The 19086-nt window shown below is 44.0% G+C and overlaps 1 protein-coding gene across 3 annotated transcripts in view; it reads right to left on the bottom strand.

Annotated features, from left to right (window-relative positions):
- Positions 1 to 19086, bottom strand: part of HTR4 (5-hydroxytryptamine receptor 4) — a 468365-nt gene that overhangs the window by 141710 nt on the left and 307569 nt on the right. For all 3 annotated transcript variants that reach the window (XM_083182034.1, XM_083182033.1, XM_083182032.1), the window contains one exon: positions 15840 to 15993. In XM_083182034.1, the coding sequence (XP_083038160.1) occupies positions 15840 to 15993 (154 nt within the window). The remainder of the gene's footprint in view (positions 1 to 15839; positions 15994 to 19086) is intronic.

Raw genomic sequence — 19086 nt, 5'->3', positions numbered from 1 at the left:
AACAAGTACCGAAAAAATAAATAAATATTTGGGTAACAGCTCTGATTTCCAAAACATCTGGTGCCAAAAAGAGGAAAATTCTAAAACTACCATTTGAATGCAAATATATCCTGTGCTACACGTACGCCTCTTATCACAGGTATACTTAATTCCTTTAAACGAGCACATGGAAAAAAGCAGGTAATATATTCAATTCCATTAGTTCTATCTATTCTCTTCTTTTTCTGAATTAATCTCCAGGAATGAGTAGAAAGGAAAGGAGACAGTTACAGAAAGGGCGCCACACTCTATTTAGCCCCAGTAATAATAATCTGCCTGATTCACTCCCTTTGTTCCCACTGTCACTCAGGCAGATCCTAGTGCTGCAGAGACTATGATCGTGTGGAAGGCTTTGATTTTGCCGTTAACCTTATGGTTCTAGTTAATTTCAATGACTCATTCTTAAGTTTCAGCAGTTGAATGTGTTGCTAAATTAATTTAATGCTTATCTGACAATATAAATGGGAAGTATTTATAGAAGAAGTGTGGAACAAAGTGCAAGAAAAACTATTAAAGCAATGTGACATCTGTGAATGACTCAGATTTCTTGGGGTGGATTCATAATATTGAATACTTTAGTCATTGGTAAAAATGTATTTTCTGTAAGAAGCTGCTGCTAGAACTGGGAAGTTATCAAAAAGGGAAAGGAAGCCTAAGGTGGGGGAGTACAACCTTTACTCACCTGAGATCCGCATTAGCAGATTATGGGCCTTATTCAGACCTGTTCGCAAACAGGTAAACGCCGCCCGCTCCGAATCCCCTCACTGGCATGCGAGGGGATGTGTACTGTACTGCTGTACAATGGGTTGAGAAATCATTCGATAGTTGTTGACCATCGAATGATTTTTCTCCCCTTGGTTAATAAAAGTCAGAATAAACGGAACGCTTAATAAAATGCTGGGCGTTCCCCTGCATAAACGTGCATGTGCAAAGCACAAACAGCAGAGAAGCAGCCGAATTCGACCTGCTGCGAGCGGGTCTGAATCAGCTCCTATACACATTAAATAGAAGTACAATGGCAATACAACTTAAATTGCTTAGCAATGTAAACCACATAGAGATTACTACAGTAATGGCATGCCTTCTATGCCCAGCAGATACAGAAGTGCACACACCAGCACTTCCCTGTACTTGCACATGGACATGCATGTGGGATGTGTGATCACATAATATTGTGCCATGTCTGTTCCCGCCCTTCCATCACACCTCTCTAACACATTTTTTACACTCACACCTTCCTTGCAATAGATTGGCGGCAGGGCCACCCCTAGGGGGGTGCTATGGGGACAGCTACACTGTCCCTGCAGCCCATATGGCCACCAGCACCCCCCACCCCCCCACAGCATTGTTCAAGGTTCCTGTGGCAGTTTGTCTGGTCACAGTCTGCCGCACCGTCACAACCCCTGGCCGAAGCCTCTGCCTGCAGACCAGCCGGGAGCCCCCATCACACGATGTGAATGATGTCATGCAGCGCCCCAGATTTGTGTAAGGAGCGGTACAGCATGTGGCCACTCCCCCCTCTCCCCCATGGTACAGATACGTAAAGAAAGTTATTAATGTAATACATACCAGGGACTAGGAGAGGGGAGGGGGGATCGGGGCATCTCTCGGCTGCTGCTGTCTTTAAGTGATCTCCCTTTTTTTCAGGTAGTCACTAAATATTTGTTACAGCCTTGCTGCGTGAACCTAACTAAAATATTTTTGTTATTGTTATTTTTTTGGGGTGGGCCTGCCTATTTTGGAAGTGCCGGGCCCCACAATTTCTGGTGGCAGCCCTGATTGGTGGCCATCTCCTCTGCCACACATTACACCCAGGGCTCTCAATGGCCTTTATTCAGATCTGATCGCAGTACAAATTTGTTTGGAAAATGGGCAAAACCATGAGCACTGCAGGTGGGGCAGATGTAACATGTGCAGAGAGAGTTAGATTTGTGTGAGTTATTTTTTTATGTGCTGGGTAAATACTGGCTGCATTATTTTTACACTGCAATTTAGATTTCAGTTTCAACACACTGCATCCACATCTAACTCTCTCTGCACATGTTGCATCTGCCCCACCTGCAGTGCACATGGTTTTGCCTATTTTCCAAACAAATTTGTACTGCGATCAGCTCTGAATAAGGGCCCATGTGTGACCTGTGTGGCAAACACAAGCAATGGCCCTGCCTTTCTCTCTTTACAATAAAATACATCACAGTCCTATCTGCCCTTGTACAGATGTACAGAATATTGTATAACCTCTCTACAAAGCGAAAAGCATTTTAGTAATTGGTACAATGGGTGTGCACCATTAGGTTACTTTATCATACCACTGGGATGATAAAGTATGAACAAGTCGGCTTAAATTTTTTTTTTTATGAAAAACGCATGTTGACTTTTTTTCATGTTGACTTTGGCTTGTGTCGACCTGTCCATCACGTCGACCTAATGCATATTGACCTTTTCGTGTGTCAACCTTCTGCGTGTTGACCAATAGCAGTCGATCTATTGACTGTCGACCTAATGATCGCATACCAGCACAAGGAGGTAGCATCATGCTTTAACGCCCGCGGCTATTCAATTTCACCTGAGAGCCTTGTTAACACTCATTAAATTAACGTGCTAAGGGGCAGTAACTTAGGGTAATGGGTGTTTGTAAACAGCACCACAAAAAGTTGACAGATTTCCATATTAACAAGGTCGTGGTATTATCCTGTTAACCCAATATCCTGTTAACTGTCTCGATATCAGGGCTGCAGCAGCGGCTAATTCAATAGAATTATCTCCAATACAGTTTTCATAAAACAGACAATGCTAGGGATGGAAATACAATACAGAGAGCATTCTAGCCATCTTTTTGACCTATAAATAATACAGAGAGCAGCGCTGGCTCTAGTGACGGATATACAATACCTACAGCATATGAAACTCATATTGTTGTTGTTCTAAAGATCTCTATGCAATTATTTTACTTGAAATTAGGCCAAATTTGAGTGATTTGAAATTCAAGAATCATTTCAGATATACCTAAATTTACCAAACAATTTTCACAGCCTTGAAAATCAGTCCAATCACATGAAATGTAATCATCAATAATCAGAATATAAAACAGACAGAATGGTCGACACTATATAGTGTCGAAATTAGGGCGCTATATGCAATTTATAGCACAGAAAAAAAGTGTTTTTAAACAGTAATTAGTGATATATAAATAATATATACTATAAGAGCTGCAGCCCTCTGAGTGTACAAGTGTGGGTACACTGCAACTGATCTCTAGCTGGAAATATAGTATAACCAGCTGAGAATCAGAGGAAAAATGTATACAACAGAAAAGGGGTGAAGAGCTGCGCTAATAAAAATATCAAGTACCATGGAAGAATACACTTACACAAAGGGGGTGTTTTTTGTATTTTTACTGAATATATAAAAAAAAAAAAAAGGATTTGTTTCTTTTATTGATTTTTTTTCCTTTTTTTTTTTTTTGCAAATTATAGGGTGTAGTACAAACACCTGTTTTACTATAAACGTATACGTTTATAATTCTTCCAATTGCATTTTTATGTACTAATGTATATTGATATATGTCTTTAGGTGGCCACCTGGAAAGTATATGAATTTTTATATATATATATTTTTTATGTACAATTGTTTTTTCTTAAAATTAAAATACGATTTAATATATTCAGTAAAAATACAAAAAACACCCCCTTTGTGTAAGTGTATTCTTCCATGGTACTTGATATTTTTATTAGCGCAGCTCTTCACCCCTTTTCTGTTGTAATAATCAGAATATGTCACATAACTATAGCCTTATAGCAGGGGTGGGGAACCTCAGGCCCGGGGGCCATATGCGGCCCGAAGCCAGTCTGAGTGGCCCTCCCACCCGCCTGGTGACTTTGCCTGGAGTCAAGTACAGGGTAATTCTCACGAGAGTTCGGTAGCTCTCGTGAGAATTCCTCTTAATCAACAGCAGCCGGAGACTGTCAGTCTTATTCAGCTGCAGCCGCCGGAGCGTGGGGTGGCTGCAGCAGGACAATTTGTAAGAGGAATTTTTACATATGGCCCAAAGGATTTTTTTCCCCATACAAACGGCCCTTGGCAAAAATAAGGTTGCCCACCCCTGCCTAATAGTGTAGAAAATGCTAACAGTGTATATGGAGAGGTCTGAGAATGCTTTTTTTTTACACAAATGAGCTTTACAGTATATGGCTGTTAAATACAGATATAGGTTTCTACAGAGGCAGAACTAGAGCGTTGTGGGCCCAGGTGTGAAAATATGCTTGCCCCCCCCCCCCCCCTCAAAATGGGAACAGTGTGCGCCAAAGATGGGCTGCAGTGTGTGTGTGTGTTGTTAGGGTTATAGACTGCAGGGTGTGTATGTGTGAGATTGGAGTTATAGGCTGCGGGGTGTGTGTGTGGTTAGGGTTATAGACTGCGGGGTGTGTGCGTGGTTAGGGTTATAGGCTGCAGGGTGTGTATGTGTGGTTAGTGTTATAGGCTGCGGGGGGTGTATGGTTAGGCTGCAGAGGGGAGTGTATGGTAAAGTTTAGGCTGTGGAGGGGGATGGGTGGGTTTAGGATGCAGGTGGTTGGGGAATCATTGGGCTGTGGAGGGGTGTATAGATAGGTGTAGGCTACTGTGGGGTGTACAATAAAGGTTAGGCTTCAGTGGTGGGGACTCGGGAGTGTATAGTTAGAGCTGAGCTGCAGGGGAGGGGATGTATGGTTAAAGCTAGGCTGGTGGGGGGGTGTAGGGTTTGTGCACCTTTATATTATTCACTGGTTTTTCTGTCCTCCTGTTCCCTGTTATTATAGTATAATATTTTGGCCCCATCATATTTTTATAAATGTGTGAGTCCCCCATTGTATGTTAATTTGTTTCTGTGCCCCCAGCCTTTCTGTGCCGCCCCCCCTCCCCCTCCCCGATTAAAGTAACTTACCTCGGTCAGCTGCAGCATCTGCCATTGCTGCTTTTCTGTTGCTCCTCCTCGAGTCCTCCCATGCTCAGCCTCAGAGCAGACAGGAAATCACTTCCTGTCTGACTCAGACGGAGAGCAGCAACAGGCAGCCTTGCGATTGGCTGCCTGTTGCTGTGGCTACCGAAGAAGACCAGCTGCCAGTCTCCGGACGGAAATGGATGCAGCGCGCTGTTGCTGTCTCTACATCCATATATCTGTCTGGCAGCCACCCTATCCGACCGCATACCCCCCGCTGCCTGGCCGCATACCCCCCACTTCCCGGCCAAATACCCCCCACTGTCCGGCCATATACCCCCCCCCCCCCCCACTGCCCGGCCGCGCGTAGTGCTGCACATTTAAAAAAAAAAAACATATAAACAATATATAACTTTTAAATGCCGGGCAGATGGCGGCATCGGGCCCCATTAACCCCTTGGGCCCCGCTGCACTGCACCGTCTGCACCGGCAGTAGTTCCGCCACTGGGTTTCTAGTCACTAACCCATGATAAAGTGGACGGAGATAAAATACCAGCCAATCAGCTCCTATCTGTCATGTCACAGCACTGTTTGAAAAAATCACAGTTAGTAGCTAATTGGCTGGTACTTTATTTACTTTATATCCACCCAAGGCTTAATAAATAGTCCCCATAGTCACTGTATGGTTATTGGATAGTCATATGCAATACATTACTCTTGTGTTACAATAAAGTACTAGTTGCTTGTTATGGTTTTTTACATTGTATACAATTTATCAAAATCTGTTTATTTCATTGTGATCTAATTATCACTCAAAGTATTGTTGTAATGTCTAACAAAATATATTGTATTAGAACACACCACCACACATTAACCCTTTGAGTGCCAACATGTCTGTAAGAGTTTTGCAAAATATCCTCAAAAATTGCCAGAAGACTAGCAAGCCATTGATTGGCTGAGAACTCTCAGAGGTCTCAGCCAATCAATGGCTTGCATAATATTGTAATATTGTACAGTGTGGATAGTCACATTCTGCATTTGTGTGGCCATGTGTAAACAGTTTTTGTACTGTGTTTACATTTGTCAACTAAAGCCCCGTACACGCGGGGCAACTGCAGACCGTTTGCTCAGCACACATTGCTGCACATGCTGCTCAGCACCAGCAATGTGTGCTGAGCGATCTGTGCTGAGCCAGGATTTGTTTATAGGCAAAACCCTGAGATCTAGGAGGATAGACAGAGTAAGCACCTTCTATCTCTGTGGGCAATAGCAACGGGCAGGACCGAGCATCGCCGTCACCTGGGGCAATTAACATGGAGGGATCCATGCTTCATTTCTAAGCGGTCAAGTCAGATTGATTAGAAATGGGGTTAAAATCGCCACGTGCGTGTAGACTTTAAGAAGATCACTTTAAATGCTGACTATTGTATATTAACATTATACTTAGGGCCTGATTCAGACCTGATCGCTGGGCTGTAAATTCACAGTCTGAAGCATAATCAAACAACCGCTCATGCACATGGTATGGAGTTTGCATGCGCAAGCCGTCCTTGCTAACACAGCCAGCAATGGTTAGCCATTGCTGGCCATTCGTAAGTTGATTGACAGGTGCCGGACGTTTGGGAGTGTAACGCCTCCATTTGTCCCAGAAAATGCCGATAGCTCCCGGCTGTTGGGAAGGAGAGACGCTGACTTCATCAGCGGTCCTGATCTCCTCATAGCCATTGCAGTGCAGTGTAAGTCTCAGCTTACGCAGCTCTGAAAATGAGGGAGCGGATGGATGGTCATATGAATTTCCCACTCTTCGCATGGTTGCGATCACATTCGCAGCCGTGCACATTGGCGGGACTTCACTGGTGTGGGGCAGCATGGGGTGGTGTTAACCTGATCTCTGGACTCACTTGCAACTAAACAATCAGATCTGAATTGGGCCATTAGCTCCTGAGGTAATTTGTTTTCTTTCAAACGTTTTATTAGTTTTCAAAGAAAAGTACAGTTATACAATCCAGATGTAATAAGACAGCACAATCAATACAACTTCAGAAAATAGAAGATTCAGGAATTATTAGCAATTTTAGCTAAGAAGTTTCACATAGCAATAGAAAGGTATGTCTGGTATGTAACAAGCAAAATTAGAAGAAAAACATAAAGTAAAGACAAGATTAGAATATTACAAAGAAATACTATAGAACAAAATAAAATCTGCCTGCCTGCTCAGGGCATCTCAAAGCTATAATATATAGCTCACCTAGAACCAAAGAAGCAATGGAGGCCAGAGAGACTCCAAAAACCAGTGCAAATGCAGGATTTTTTAAAGGGGGGGGGGGTTTCCAAATGTAATCCAAAATCTACCACTCTGCAGCACATTGAAGCACAGGAGTCTGGGGGAGTGGTTACAGCCCTGAATATTGGTATTTTTATACACTGGATACTGTATGGAATACAGTATTAATATTTAACAGCACAGATGGTCTATAGTTAAGGCTGTTTCAAACATTTAAACAAGTGGTCAGGAAAAGGTTAAACATATAAAAAATAAATACACAAACATAATAGAACCAGTACCCCAGGGATCTGTACTTGGACCAGTGCTTTTTAATATCTTTATTGGTGATATTGCAAATGGAATTGAGGGTAAAATGTGCCTTTTTGTAGATGACACAAAGGTATGCAACAGGGTAGACACACCAGGAGGGGTAAAACAAATGATTGATGATCTAGGTAGATTAGAGGAATGGTCAAGAGCATGGCAACTACAGTTTAATGCCAAAAAATGCAAAATCACGCACTTGGGTTGCAAAAATCCAAAGACTAAATATAGTATAAATGGCACTATAATGGAAACTACTGAGGAAGAGAGGGGTCTAGGTGTCACTATTTCAGGGGACTTAAAGGCAGGTAGGCAATGTAACAAAGCAATGAAGAAGGCAAGTCAGATGCTTGGTTGCATAGGGAGAGGTATCAGCAGTAGAAAGAAAGAAGTAATAATGCCACTGTATAGGTCATTGGTACGACCTCATCTAGAGTATTGTGTTCAGTTCTGGAGGCCATACCTCCAGAAGGATATAAATACATTAGAGACTGTACAAAGAAGGGCAACTAAAATGGTGCATGGCCTACATCACAAAACGTACCAGGAAAGACTAAAAGATCTTAATATGTATACTTTAGAGCAGAGAAGGGAAAGGGGGGACATGATAGAAACTTTCAAATATATCAAGGGTTTTAACAAGGTACAGGTGGGAGACATTCTTCACAGGAAGAGGAGCAGCAGAACACGAGGACATGCACTGAAACTAGAGGGAGGAAGATTCAGGGGAAATTTGAGGAAGAATTACTTCACAGAAAGAGTAGTAGATAAGTGGAATAGCCTCCCATCAGAGGTGGTAGAGGCAAATACAGTAGTACAATTTAAACATGCTTGGGATAGGCATATTGATATCCTTACAAAAAAATAAGGATCAAATATGGTTTGAGGTAACATGTTTAAAAAAGGGGCAGACTAGATGGGCCAAGTGGTTCTTATCTGCCGTCAAATTCTATGTTTCTATGTTACTGCACTTTCTAAGCTCACAATCTCACACTTCATGGTAAGGCTTCTGTCTCTACCTCCTGGCAGCTGCTCTCTGGTCCACTGCGATAGTTGAGGGCGCAGATCCACACAAACAGTAAATGTGGTAGAAGAAGCTGGTACACTAGGCATGTGCACCTTACCTGCTCTGTCCCTTACACTGCATGATGTGGTGGCAGTTTTAATAAGCATATTATATACCAGTGCTATTGTTGTCATCATTTAAGGCACTTGCCAAGATGAGGGTTTTTTACGGGCAACCAGAACCCCCCCTGTGTCAATAAGGGGTTAGAATCAATAAACTTGGGTACAAGGAAGGGAATTGAAATAGACTAAAGAACACATAGGGTCGTATTCAACATTCCAGGGGAACACCAAAACGGCAATGTTCGCGGCTAATGCAGGGAGACTGCTGCATTTAGCAACGAGCCTCGCAGTTTTAGCGGCCGCACACACCATTTCCAAGACGCTGTTAAAACCCAGCAAGGTGAAAATGGCGTGTGCCGGGGGATCAGTTGAATACTGACTGTGCGAGCTGTGACAGTGAGCAGTCAGCACTGCTTGCTGTCACAGCTTGCAAAAAGCAATGAATACTGCCAATATTGTAGTGTATGAAAATTAATTTCCTTGAGTGGCTCAGTCTAAGGGGTAAATTAACTAAAGCTTTTAAAATCTAAAAGAGGTGATGTTGCCCATAGCAACCATACATATTCTGGGCCAGATGCACTAAGCTTCAAAAGTGATAAAATGGAGAGTGATAAACAACCAGCCAATCAGCTCCTACCTGTCAAGTCACAGTCTGGGTTTGAGAAATGTCAGACAGGAGCTGATTGCTTGGTTTGTTGATCACTCTCCATTTCTATCACTTATGAAGCTTAGTGTATCTGGCTATCTGTCTTTCATTTTCTAGTATGCAATAGAGAAAGGATAGAAAGAATCTCACTGGTTTCCATGGTAAACATTTATTTATTTACAGTTTCGGTACTTGTGTAGTTTTACGGCGTGCATCTGAGTCCCCTTGCGGGGCTCGCTTCGCTCACCCACGCTGCGGGCTCAGTGGCTCGCTACACTCGCCACGCTATTTAAAATCAACTCCATGCAAACATGGATAGTGGAGGTATGAACTATCCATGTTGGCATGGAGTTAAGTTACTTTTTTGGACATATTTCGTGGCGAGCGTGCATGCTGGCGCCGTGAAACTACACAAGTACCACAGTTTCTTATATAGCAGCAAATTCCATTGCACTTTACGATAGAAAACAGTGATAAAACAAACTGGGTAATAACAAACCTACATAGAGGGAGGAGGGCCCTGCTCACATCACCTATTTCATTCTTAGAAGCTTTAGTAAATACATTTATACCTAAGTATTTAAATAAATATTCGAATACTAAATGATCCTGTTGTATATCTAGAGATTCAATACAGATCCCCCCAGTTAAAATAGAACCATTCCACTTCTATAACATGGAAGGTGGCACGTAGCTCAAAATATACATTATCCAAGAGGTCTTGTTTAACCTCTGCTAGAGCGTGCAAGGAGGGAGAGGTCCATTTATGGAGGATCACTTAATGGAGAGGTGAAAATTGGAGCCAGAGTATGTAGCTAGGATAGGAGATCACTTCTCGAAGAACAAAATAACATAAAAGTCAGATCTATGAAAAGGGACATCCCAAAAGTCGTGTTGATAAACCGAAATACAGTATGGTATTCCAATGGCGGGCTATTTTCCAACAATCTCAAAAGCAATGGTGAAGAATTGCTCAATCTCGCTTACATATTAGCCAAATACCATGTTCTTTACAGTCTAGGGGGACCATTTATCATTAATCGCATATTCAATGTCTTCTCGGGTTGATATTAGTGTCCGAGATAATACTGCAATTAGAATTGACAATAAAGGTGCACCTTTACTGGCCAGCTGAAGGGGTAATCCATCCCGGAGAAGTTTGGAAGCTTCATAAGCAACTTTTTAAACTAGCAGAGGGGGGCAGTGAACCAAATAAGAATGAAGAAATCTGCTCCCCCAACCTAGAGGTATTGTCTCTGCAGGCAAATGGAATAGGAAGCCTATCCACTGCAACAGAAGATAATGCCAATCAAAACCGAATAGATATAGGCAGAAAGATGAACATAGCTAGCAGCAGGAGAAGCACAAACACAACTTTAAGAGCTATGTGTGCAAATGCTAGGAGCTTAGGAAATAAAATCCCAGAACTAATTGCAATAATGACAAGGGATGAACTGGATATTGTGGCTATTACGGAGACATGGTGCAATGAAAATCATGACTGGGGCATAGCTATACCAGGATATACTTTATTTAGGAAGGACAGAATGGGAAAAATTGGAGGAGGGGTTGCAATATATGTGAAAAAATATATAAAGACTACCTTAATACAAAGTATTGAAGAAAAAACGGAGGCCCTTTGGGTGACCATAGAAACAGGGGAGAAGGCGATTCTTCATATAGGGGTGATCTACAGACCACCAGGTCAGGAAGAGGAACTAGACAAGAACCTATTACAGGACATCAATAAAATGGCATTAAAAGGAGAGGTGATAATCATGGGAGACTTTAATCTACCTGATGTAAACTGGGAGCTACCTGTTGCAAGTTCCACCAGAAGTAGGGACATGCTGAATTCCTTGCAAGGAGCATCCCTCCAGCAATTGGGCCCTTATTCTGTTTCGAGCGGTACGGCCCGCGTGCGGCCGTACCGCCGATGTTTTCCGTCTGCACATGCGCAGAGGTCAATCTGCGCATGTGCAGGCGAATTCGCCGCACATAACGTTAGTACGCCGCAAAGGGGGCGTATAGGGGAGTGAGGGGCTTCATGCCCTCATTTCCCTATGTATACGCCCCGCGTTTCATGGGCGTTCCCATGCAAACGCGGGGCGTACGCATGGTAATGAGGGCATGACGCAACTCATGGGGGCGGAAAGCTGACGTCGCCGGATGTCAGCTTTCAGCCCCCATACAAGCTACCACACGGACGATTGTCCGTGTGGTCTCAGCTTGCGGGAGCTGCCGGGGCGTGCGGACCTGCCTTCGATGGTCGACGACCATCGAATGCAGGGGGCAGCTCCCACCATGGTGGAGGCGTACGCCTCCACCATTTTTATGCGGATCGCCAGCCGTCCGTGTACGGACGGCCGTGGCGATCCGTAGGGTGGGCGGGGATTGGTTAGTGCGGCCGGAGCCCCGTGTGCGGCTCTGGCCGCACCAACCAGAATAAGGGCCTTGGTGAGGGAGCCCACTCGTAAGGACGCAATATTAGACTTAATACTTACAAATGGTGACAGAATATCTGACATAAATGTAGGTGAAAATCTGGGATCCAGTGACCATCAAGCAGTATGGTTCAAAATAAAGACAGAGACTGACTCATCGCACACAAAAACAAAGGTGTTAGATTTTAGGAAGGCTGATTTTGTAGAGATGAGAAACTCTGTAAGGGATTCTTTGGCAGAGTGGAAGAACTTGGAAGGAGTGCAGGATAAGTGGGAAAAATTAAAAAGTGCAATTCTAAAAGCAACAGAACTTTGTGTCAAAAGAGTTAGGAAAAACACAAGAAAAAGAAAGCTATTGTGGTTTGCAAAAAAAGTAGCAAGTATTGTGAAAGCAAAAAAGTTGGCCTTTAAGAAATTTAAGGGTACTTGTTTCCTAGCACGGCCACACCGATTTGAATCGGGGTGGTCGTGTCGGAAAAATCGCGTCGGTCGCATCGCATGCGGCCAAATCGCATGCGATGCGACCGACGCGATCGACGTGATTTTTTAATTGAATCAAATGTGAATAGGGTCCCTGGGACCCTATTTTACATTGGATTCAATGTAAAATATTCCCTAGACCCCCTATTTTACACCCGCAAGGCCACCCCATGATTGACGCCAACCCGAATCGTGACGAGCACAGCGAGCCCGCTAGGGGCGGCGGTGCGCATCCTCCGACCTTTTCATACCCCTACTATCCACGTCGGCGTGGAGTTGAGAATATAAAGTGTGGCGAGCATAGCGAGCCACCGAGCCCGAAGCGTGGCGAGCACAGCGCGCCCCGTGAGGGGACGCGTATAACTTCACAGGTATACGCGTCCGCTCGCCACGCTTCGGGCTCGGTGGCTCGCTGCACTCGCCACACTTTATATTCTCAACTCCACGCCGACGTGGATAGTAGGGGTATGGAAAGGTCGGAGGACACACACCGCCGCCCCTCGCGGGCTCGCTGCGCTTCGGGTTCACGTCAATCGTGGGGTGACGTCGGGGCCATATACAATGTGAAATGGGTCATATTGGCCCATTTCACTTTGTTTCCTATGTGAGATGGACTTAATCAAGTCCATCTCATCTTGTGCCATTATAATGGCACAAGACTGACGCGATGCTCCTGATTTCAATGTTAAAAAATATTTTAACATTGAAGCCTATGGCAAAATCGCGGGCATCGCGTCGGTCGCGTCGGGGCCATGTTAATGGCCGCGACCGACACGTTGGCCGCGATTTTGCCTTTGCTGGCAAAATGGACCTGATTTCAAAGGAAATCGGGTCCATCGCGGGCATCGTGTACCTTAACTTTAAGGTACACGATGCCCGCGATTGTGGCCGTGCTAGGAAACAAGTACAGTAGGAGCAAGTTTCATCTTTGCTCCTTTGTCCATGGCTAGCCATGGCTAGCCATGGCTATTCTATTGTTCTCAGCTGCAATACAATACGTATTGCAGCTGAGAACAATAGAATAGCCATGGCTAGCCATGGCTAGCCATGGCCAAAGGAGCAAAGATGAAACTTGCTCCTACTGTACCAATTTAAGCAGACGCAGAAGAATGAGGACAAAGAGGTGTATCTTGTTAGACAGAAGGAGGCTAAGAAGGTAATCAGATGTGCAAAAGCACAGGCTGAAGAGAAAATGGCCCAGTCAGTGGGTAAAGGGGGGAAAACTTTTTTTTAGGTATATAAGTGTAAGGAGAAAAACAAAAAGTGGAATAATTAGACTGAAGACAGAGAGTGGAAGTTTTCTTGAGGGGGACAATGTAATAGCAGATAATATTAATAATTATTTCTGCTCAGTATTCACTGCTGAAAGAGAGGGGAAGGGGCCACAGTTAAGTTGCAATTATAATCAGAAAACTGAGGGAGAGACGAGTACATTTACAGAGGAGAAAGTCCTCACAGAACTCTCAAAACTGAAAGTGGATAAATCAATGGGGCCAGATGGGATACTTCCAAGGATACTAAAAGAGCTTAAAGGGGAGCTGGTAAAACCAATAACAGAATTATTCAACCAGTCACTAGCTACTGGAGTAATCCCAGAGGACTGGAAAACATTGAATGTAGTCCTACTGCACAAAAGTGGAAGCAAGGAAGAGGTAAGCAACTATCGACCAGTAAGCCTTACATCAGTAGTAGGGAAATTTATGGAAACACTCTTAAAACAAAGAGTTGTAGAATATCTCAAAACCAGCAATTTACAGGATCCAAAACAGCATGGGTTTACTGGGGGAAGATCATGTCAAACAAATCTTATTGACTTTTTTGACTGGGTGACTAAAGTAATAGATCATGGTGGGGCTGTAGATGTAGCTTATCTAGACTTTAGTAAAGCTTTTGACACTGTCCCACATCGCAGACTGTTAAATAAACTTGAAAGCTTGGGATTGGATTCTAAGATAATTGAATGGATAAGAGCGTGGTTGCAGGACAGAAAACAGAGAGTTGTAGTAAACGGAGTACAGTCAAAGGAGGGAAAGGTTACAAGTGGAGTACCCCAGGGATCTGTACTTGGACCGGTGCTTTTTAATATCTTTATTGGTGATATTGCAAATGGAATTGAAGGTAAAATGTGACTTTTTGCAGATGACACAAAGGTAGACAGGGTAGACACACCAGGAGGGGTAAAACAAATGATTGAGGATCTAGGTAGATTAGAGAAATTGTCAAGAGAATGGCAACTACAGTTTAATGCCAAAAAATGCAAAATCATGCACTTGGGTCTCAGAAATCCAAAGACTCAATATAGTATAAATGGCACTATAATGGAAACTACTGAGGAAGAGAGGGATCTAGGTGTCACTATTTCAGGGGACTTAAAAGCAGGTAGGCAATGTAACAAAGCAATGAAGAAGGCAAGTCAGATGCTTGTTTGCTAAGGGAGAGGTATCAGCAGTAGAAAGAAAGAAGTAATAATGCCACTGTATAGGTCATTGGTACGACCTCACCTAGAGTATTGTGTTCAGTTCTGGAGGCCATATCTCCAGAAGGATATAAATACATTAGAGACTGTACAAAGAAGAGCAACTAAAATGGTGCATGGCCTACATTACAAAACGTACCAGGAAAGACTAAAAGATCTTAATATGTATACTTTAGAGCAGAGAAGGGAAAGGGGGGACATGATAGAAACTTTCAAATATATCAAGGGCTTTAACAAGGTACAGGTGGGAGACATTATTCACAGGAAGAGGAGCAACAGAACACGAGGACATGCACTGAAACTAGAGGGAGGAAGATTCAGGGGAAATGTGAGGAAGAATTTTTTCACAGAAAAAGTAGTAGATAAGTGGAATAGCCTACCATCAGAGGTGGTAGACGCAAATACAGTAGTACAATTTAAACATGCTTGGGATAAGCCTATTGATATCCTTACAAAAAATAAGGATCAAATATGGTTTGAGGTAACATGTTTAAAAAAAGGGACAGACTAGATGGGCCAAGTGGTTCTTATCTGCCGTCAAATTCTATGTTTCTATCTGCCCTGGGTGGGCCCAACTATACTCCTGTGTGGAGCGTCCGGTGCTGTGTGGACTTATACAGGTTTCCTGCACTATCACGACTGTGTGGTATATGTGATAGGGTTGCAGTGGGGATCCCTGTGGAATTCAGAGGACTAATCTGCCATCGCTGCTGTGTGGATAAACAATAGTTTTGCTCTGTGGAATTGGTTTGGAACTGTGACGCTACAAGGACTGCCTGTTTGGACTGCTTCTGGATATCGTTCTATGCTACATTTGCCTCTTGTTCCTGTTTTTATATATTTGTGTGTGCTGTGGAAAATAAACCGTTATTTTGGTTTCATCTGCTCTGTGTCTGAGTGATTGGAGAACCCGGTATCCTCCCAAGTATTACTTTGCAGAGTTTGATGAATTGGGAAATACTAGTATGTGGAGTCCACGTTCCGCTTCGGGCCATTATTGAGATGGTTTTGTGTGTGTATTTGGGATAATAGCATGACTTTACCTGCCTTTACAACTTTTTGCTTTTGTGTGTATTTACAAATATCAGCAGTAACTGTGATGCAATATGTTTTTAACTCACCAAGTCCAGAATGCCAATGCTATTCCATCCTTGCATAATTGGGAGGAATGATATAAATGTTGGGATTATCCAACAGCCTCCAAGCATCAATGCTATTCGCAGTGGTGTCATCTTGTTCCTGTAAACCAGAGGCTGGCAGCAGATAGCATAGTATCTTGAAAAGGAAAAATAAAGGAGTTCATAAGCAAATGTAAAATTTCAACCACATGCATACATCATTCTTATAAAGTAGTCCGAAGCATGGCAAGCACAGCAAGAAATGGGAAGGGAAGCAGTACACTTAGATGGTGTCCATGTCGACTGTGTTGACATTTGGGTAAAACAAGATAAAAACTCATGTCGACCTTTTGACTGTCAACTTTCCCATTATCAACCTAATGTTTGTGTCAACCTTCCGACCCTGTCGACCTTACCCATGCTGACCTATTTCAGGTGTCCACCTAAGGTCTGTCGACCGTCAGTAGTTCACCCAATGCATGTCGACCTAAATTGGGTTGACCCAATGACCCATTCTCACAGGCAGTCATGCTGAGTTTTAAGACATTCACTAGAAACACAGTTGTGTGCATACAGTATACCAGGGTTGCCGACTTTCTTATTCTCCTCTCCGGGAGAAGCCCGGAGAGGAGAGATTCAGTAGCCGCTCAGGGGGCGGGGCTTAAGCGTGACATCACTAAGCCCCGCCCCCATGCTGTTCAACCAGCGAATTCAGTGATCTCTGTGGAGGAGGCGGGGCTAAAATGACGTGATTGTGTCATTTTAGCTCCGCCCCCTCAACTGAGACCCGAGGATTGCGGCATTTTAATGCCGCGATCCGGGGGACAGCGGGGGTCCCCCCTGAATCCGGGAGGGTTGCCCACCCTTCCGGGGTCCTGGGAGGGAGCCCCGATTTTCGGGAGACTCCCGGAAATTCCGGGAGGGTCGGCAACCCTGCAGTATACAAAGGTGCACAGGCACAAGATGAAAAGCCTATGGGGTAAATTTACTAAGATTTTTTGAAGTTGCCCATAAAAAACCAATCAGAAACTACTTATTTATTTAGCACCTTCTAGAAGATAATAGATAGAAACTGATTGGTTGTCCATTGCAACATCCCATCTTCAATAGAACTCCCATCTTAGTAAATAAACCCCTACATGTCTTTACCACTAGGCAGTCTATGCACCACGTTTACTACAGGCATACATTTACACCCATGTTTTTAACCTTCGGTGTGTTAGGTGGGTGTGATATACCCCAGCAAGATTTAAATTATAAACAAAATAATAATACATTGCGTTGCCTTTTGTTTTGTCTAGCTGGAATTGCAACATTGCCAGTTTGCATAGTGTTGACGGTTTAGTGCCATTTTCCCACCTGGTTCACAGACAGTTAAATATTTCTTTTGACAGCAGAAAATACATTCAGCAGTAGTTTGTACTATGGGATAACACAGTCCTTAGCTTCTATGAATATAAATAGAAAATACAGGCGTATATGTGTTTCTGTGCATGTCTGTTCACAATTACACAAACATGCCATTACTGTGCTTGGCCACCTCTTCCCTCCCCTTCCCAGCATCTCAAGTTGCAAGCGGGCACAAGTGTCAGATTCAAGACAATCTACATACATACAGTATATATCCTGTTTTCAGACAGAAACATTTTGCATATTATACTGTATGCAATGCAAGCTGGTGCAAGCCCAATTCCCCATATGCTCCATATTCATTCACCCTTAACTCTTATCCAATACCAACATTTCCAGAAAAGCCTATCACTCATCAGCACAAACATTACCATGAAAATATTTACAGAGTGGCGTAACTATAGAGGTGCAGTGATCCGCTTGCTATGGGGCCCTTCTGTTTCAGGTGGGGTCCAGCAGCAACCCCACTTCACCAAGTTTTTATTTTTCACCACCGCTGGGGAGACAAGCATGCCATCAAGAGGCAGTAGCCAGGCCCTGCCAGCTGCAGCATCAAATGACATCTATGGCCAGTGTGGCACCCCCCTCCTACAGTAGTAGCATGCCAATACACCACTGCCCACAACTACTCCTCCCACCTCCTCTGTGAGAAAAGTGTGCCAGTCCCTACCAACAGTAGCGCCAAGCAGTAGCAACTATGGTGCCCCCTCTACCTCCATCACTAACAGCACCATTGTCCCAGTGATAATTACAGTACTTCCCCCCCCCCCCCTCACAAATCTCCTGCCAGAAACACCATGGAACTGGCACCAGCAGCAGCATCAAAAGGCACGGGGGGGGGGGGGGGGGGGGGGGTTATGTGAGGCAGTGTATGGATGTTTCTATGTAAGTATGTATGAGGGAGGCAGTGTATGGATGTTGTAAAGATATATGTAAGAGGAAGGTAGTGTATGGATGTATATATGTAAAATGAGGTATATTGATGTTTCAAACCTTTGAGAGCGGTAAAGTGGAGAAGTTTTGATTCGCAGCCAATCAGATTCCAAACTGACATTTATCTATCACAATTCATAAAATGGGATGTGCACAGATGTGCACGATCTTAAGGCTACTGTAAGGGGGTTATTCTGGTTCACTCGCAAAGGCAAATTCCTTCTCAAATTGACAAAACCATATGCACTGCAGGTGGGGCAGATGTAACTTGTGCAGAGAGAATTAGATTTGGGTGGAGTTTTACTTTAAACTGAGATCTATATTGCAGTGTAAAAATAAGGCAGTCAGTATTTTCCCTGCGCAGAAACAAAATAACGCATTTGCCATTGCAAGTGAATCAGAATAAGGGCCTAAGTGGAGGGCCGGTGCCACCACTAGGCAGCCTTAGGCATTTGCCTTGGGCACCAGCCACTGGAGGGCGGTCACTTGGAGCAGCCCCCCCTCCCTCTCCCGGATCAGGTGAGTGGCTCCCTCTCGCTCTCCCCCCCCAGCCCCCCAGCTCGCTGCTCCAGTCCATCTCTCTCTTCCTTTTCCCCGTGGAGCGACACATCTCCCGCCGCCGCCCACTCGACCACCCCACCCCCGGTTGGACGAGACGCTGCTCCGGTCCCTCTCTCTCCCCCCCCCCACCCCATGGAGTGACGTATCATTCACCCTCTCCTGTGGAGTGGGTGAGCGCCCCTTCCTGCCTGGGGCGCTCCGGTGCCTTGCATCGGCACTGCCTAAGTGTAGTTTATGCGTGCACTAAATTGTTGGACTTGCCGACAATGCCCACAATGAAATCAGCCCCATATTATTAAGGACAATGTATTTATTACTTTTACCTACAAAATATGCTTTGTACATT

The sequence above is a fragment of the Crinia signifera genome, chromosome 4 (genome assembly GCF_055691185.1).
Source record: "Crinia signifera chromosome 4, ASM5569118v1, whole genome shotgun sequence".
In the NCBI taxonomy this organism is placed as follows: domain Eukaryota; kingdom Metazoa; phylum Chordata; class Amphibia; order Anura; family Myobatrachidae; genus Crinia; species Crinia signifera.
Note: the sequence above shows the minus strand (reverse complement) of the source record. Positions and strands in the feature narration are given on the sequence as shown.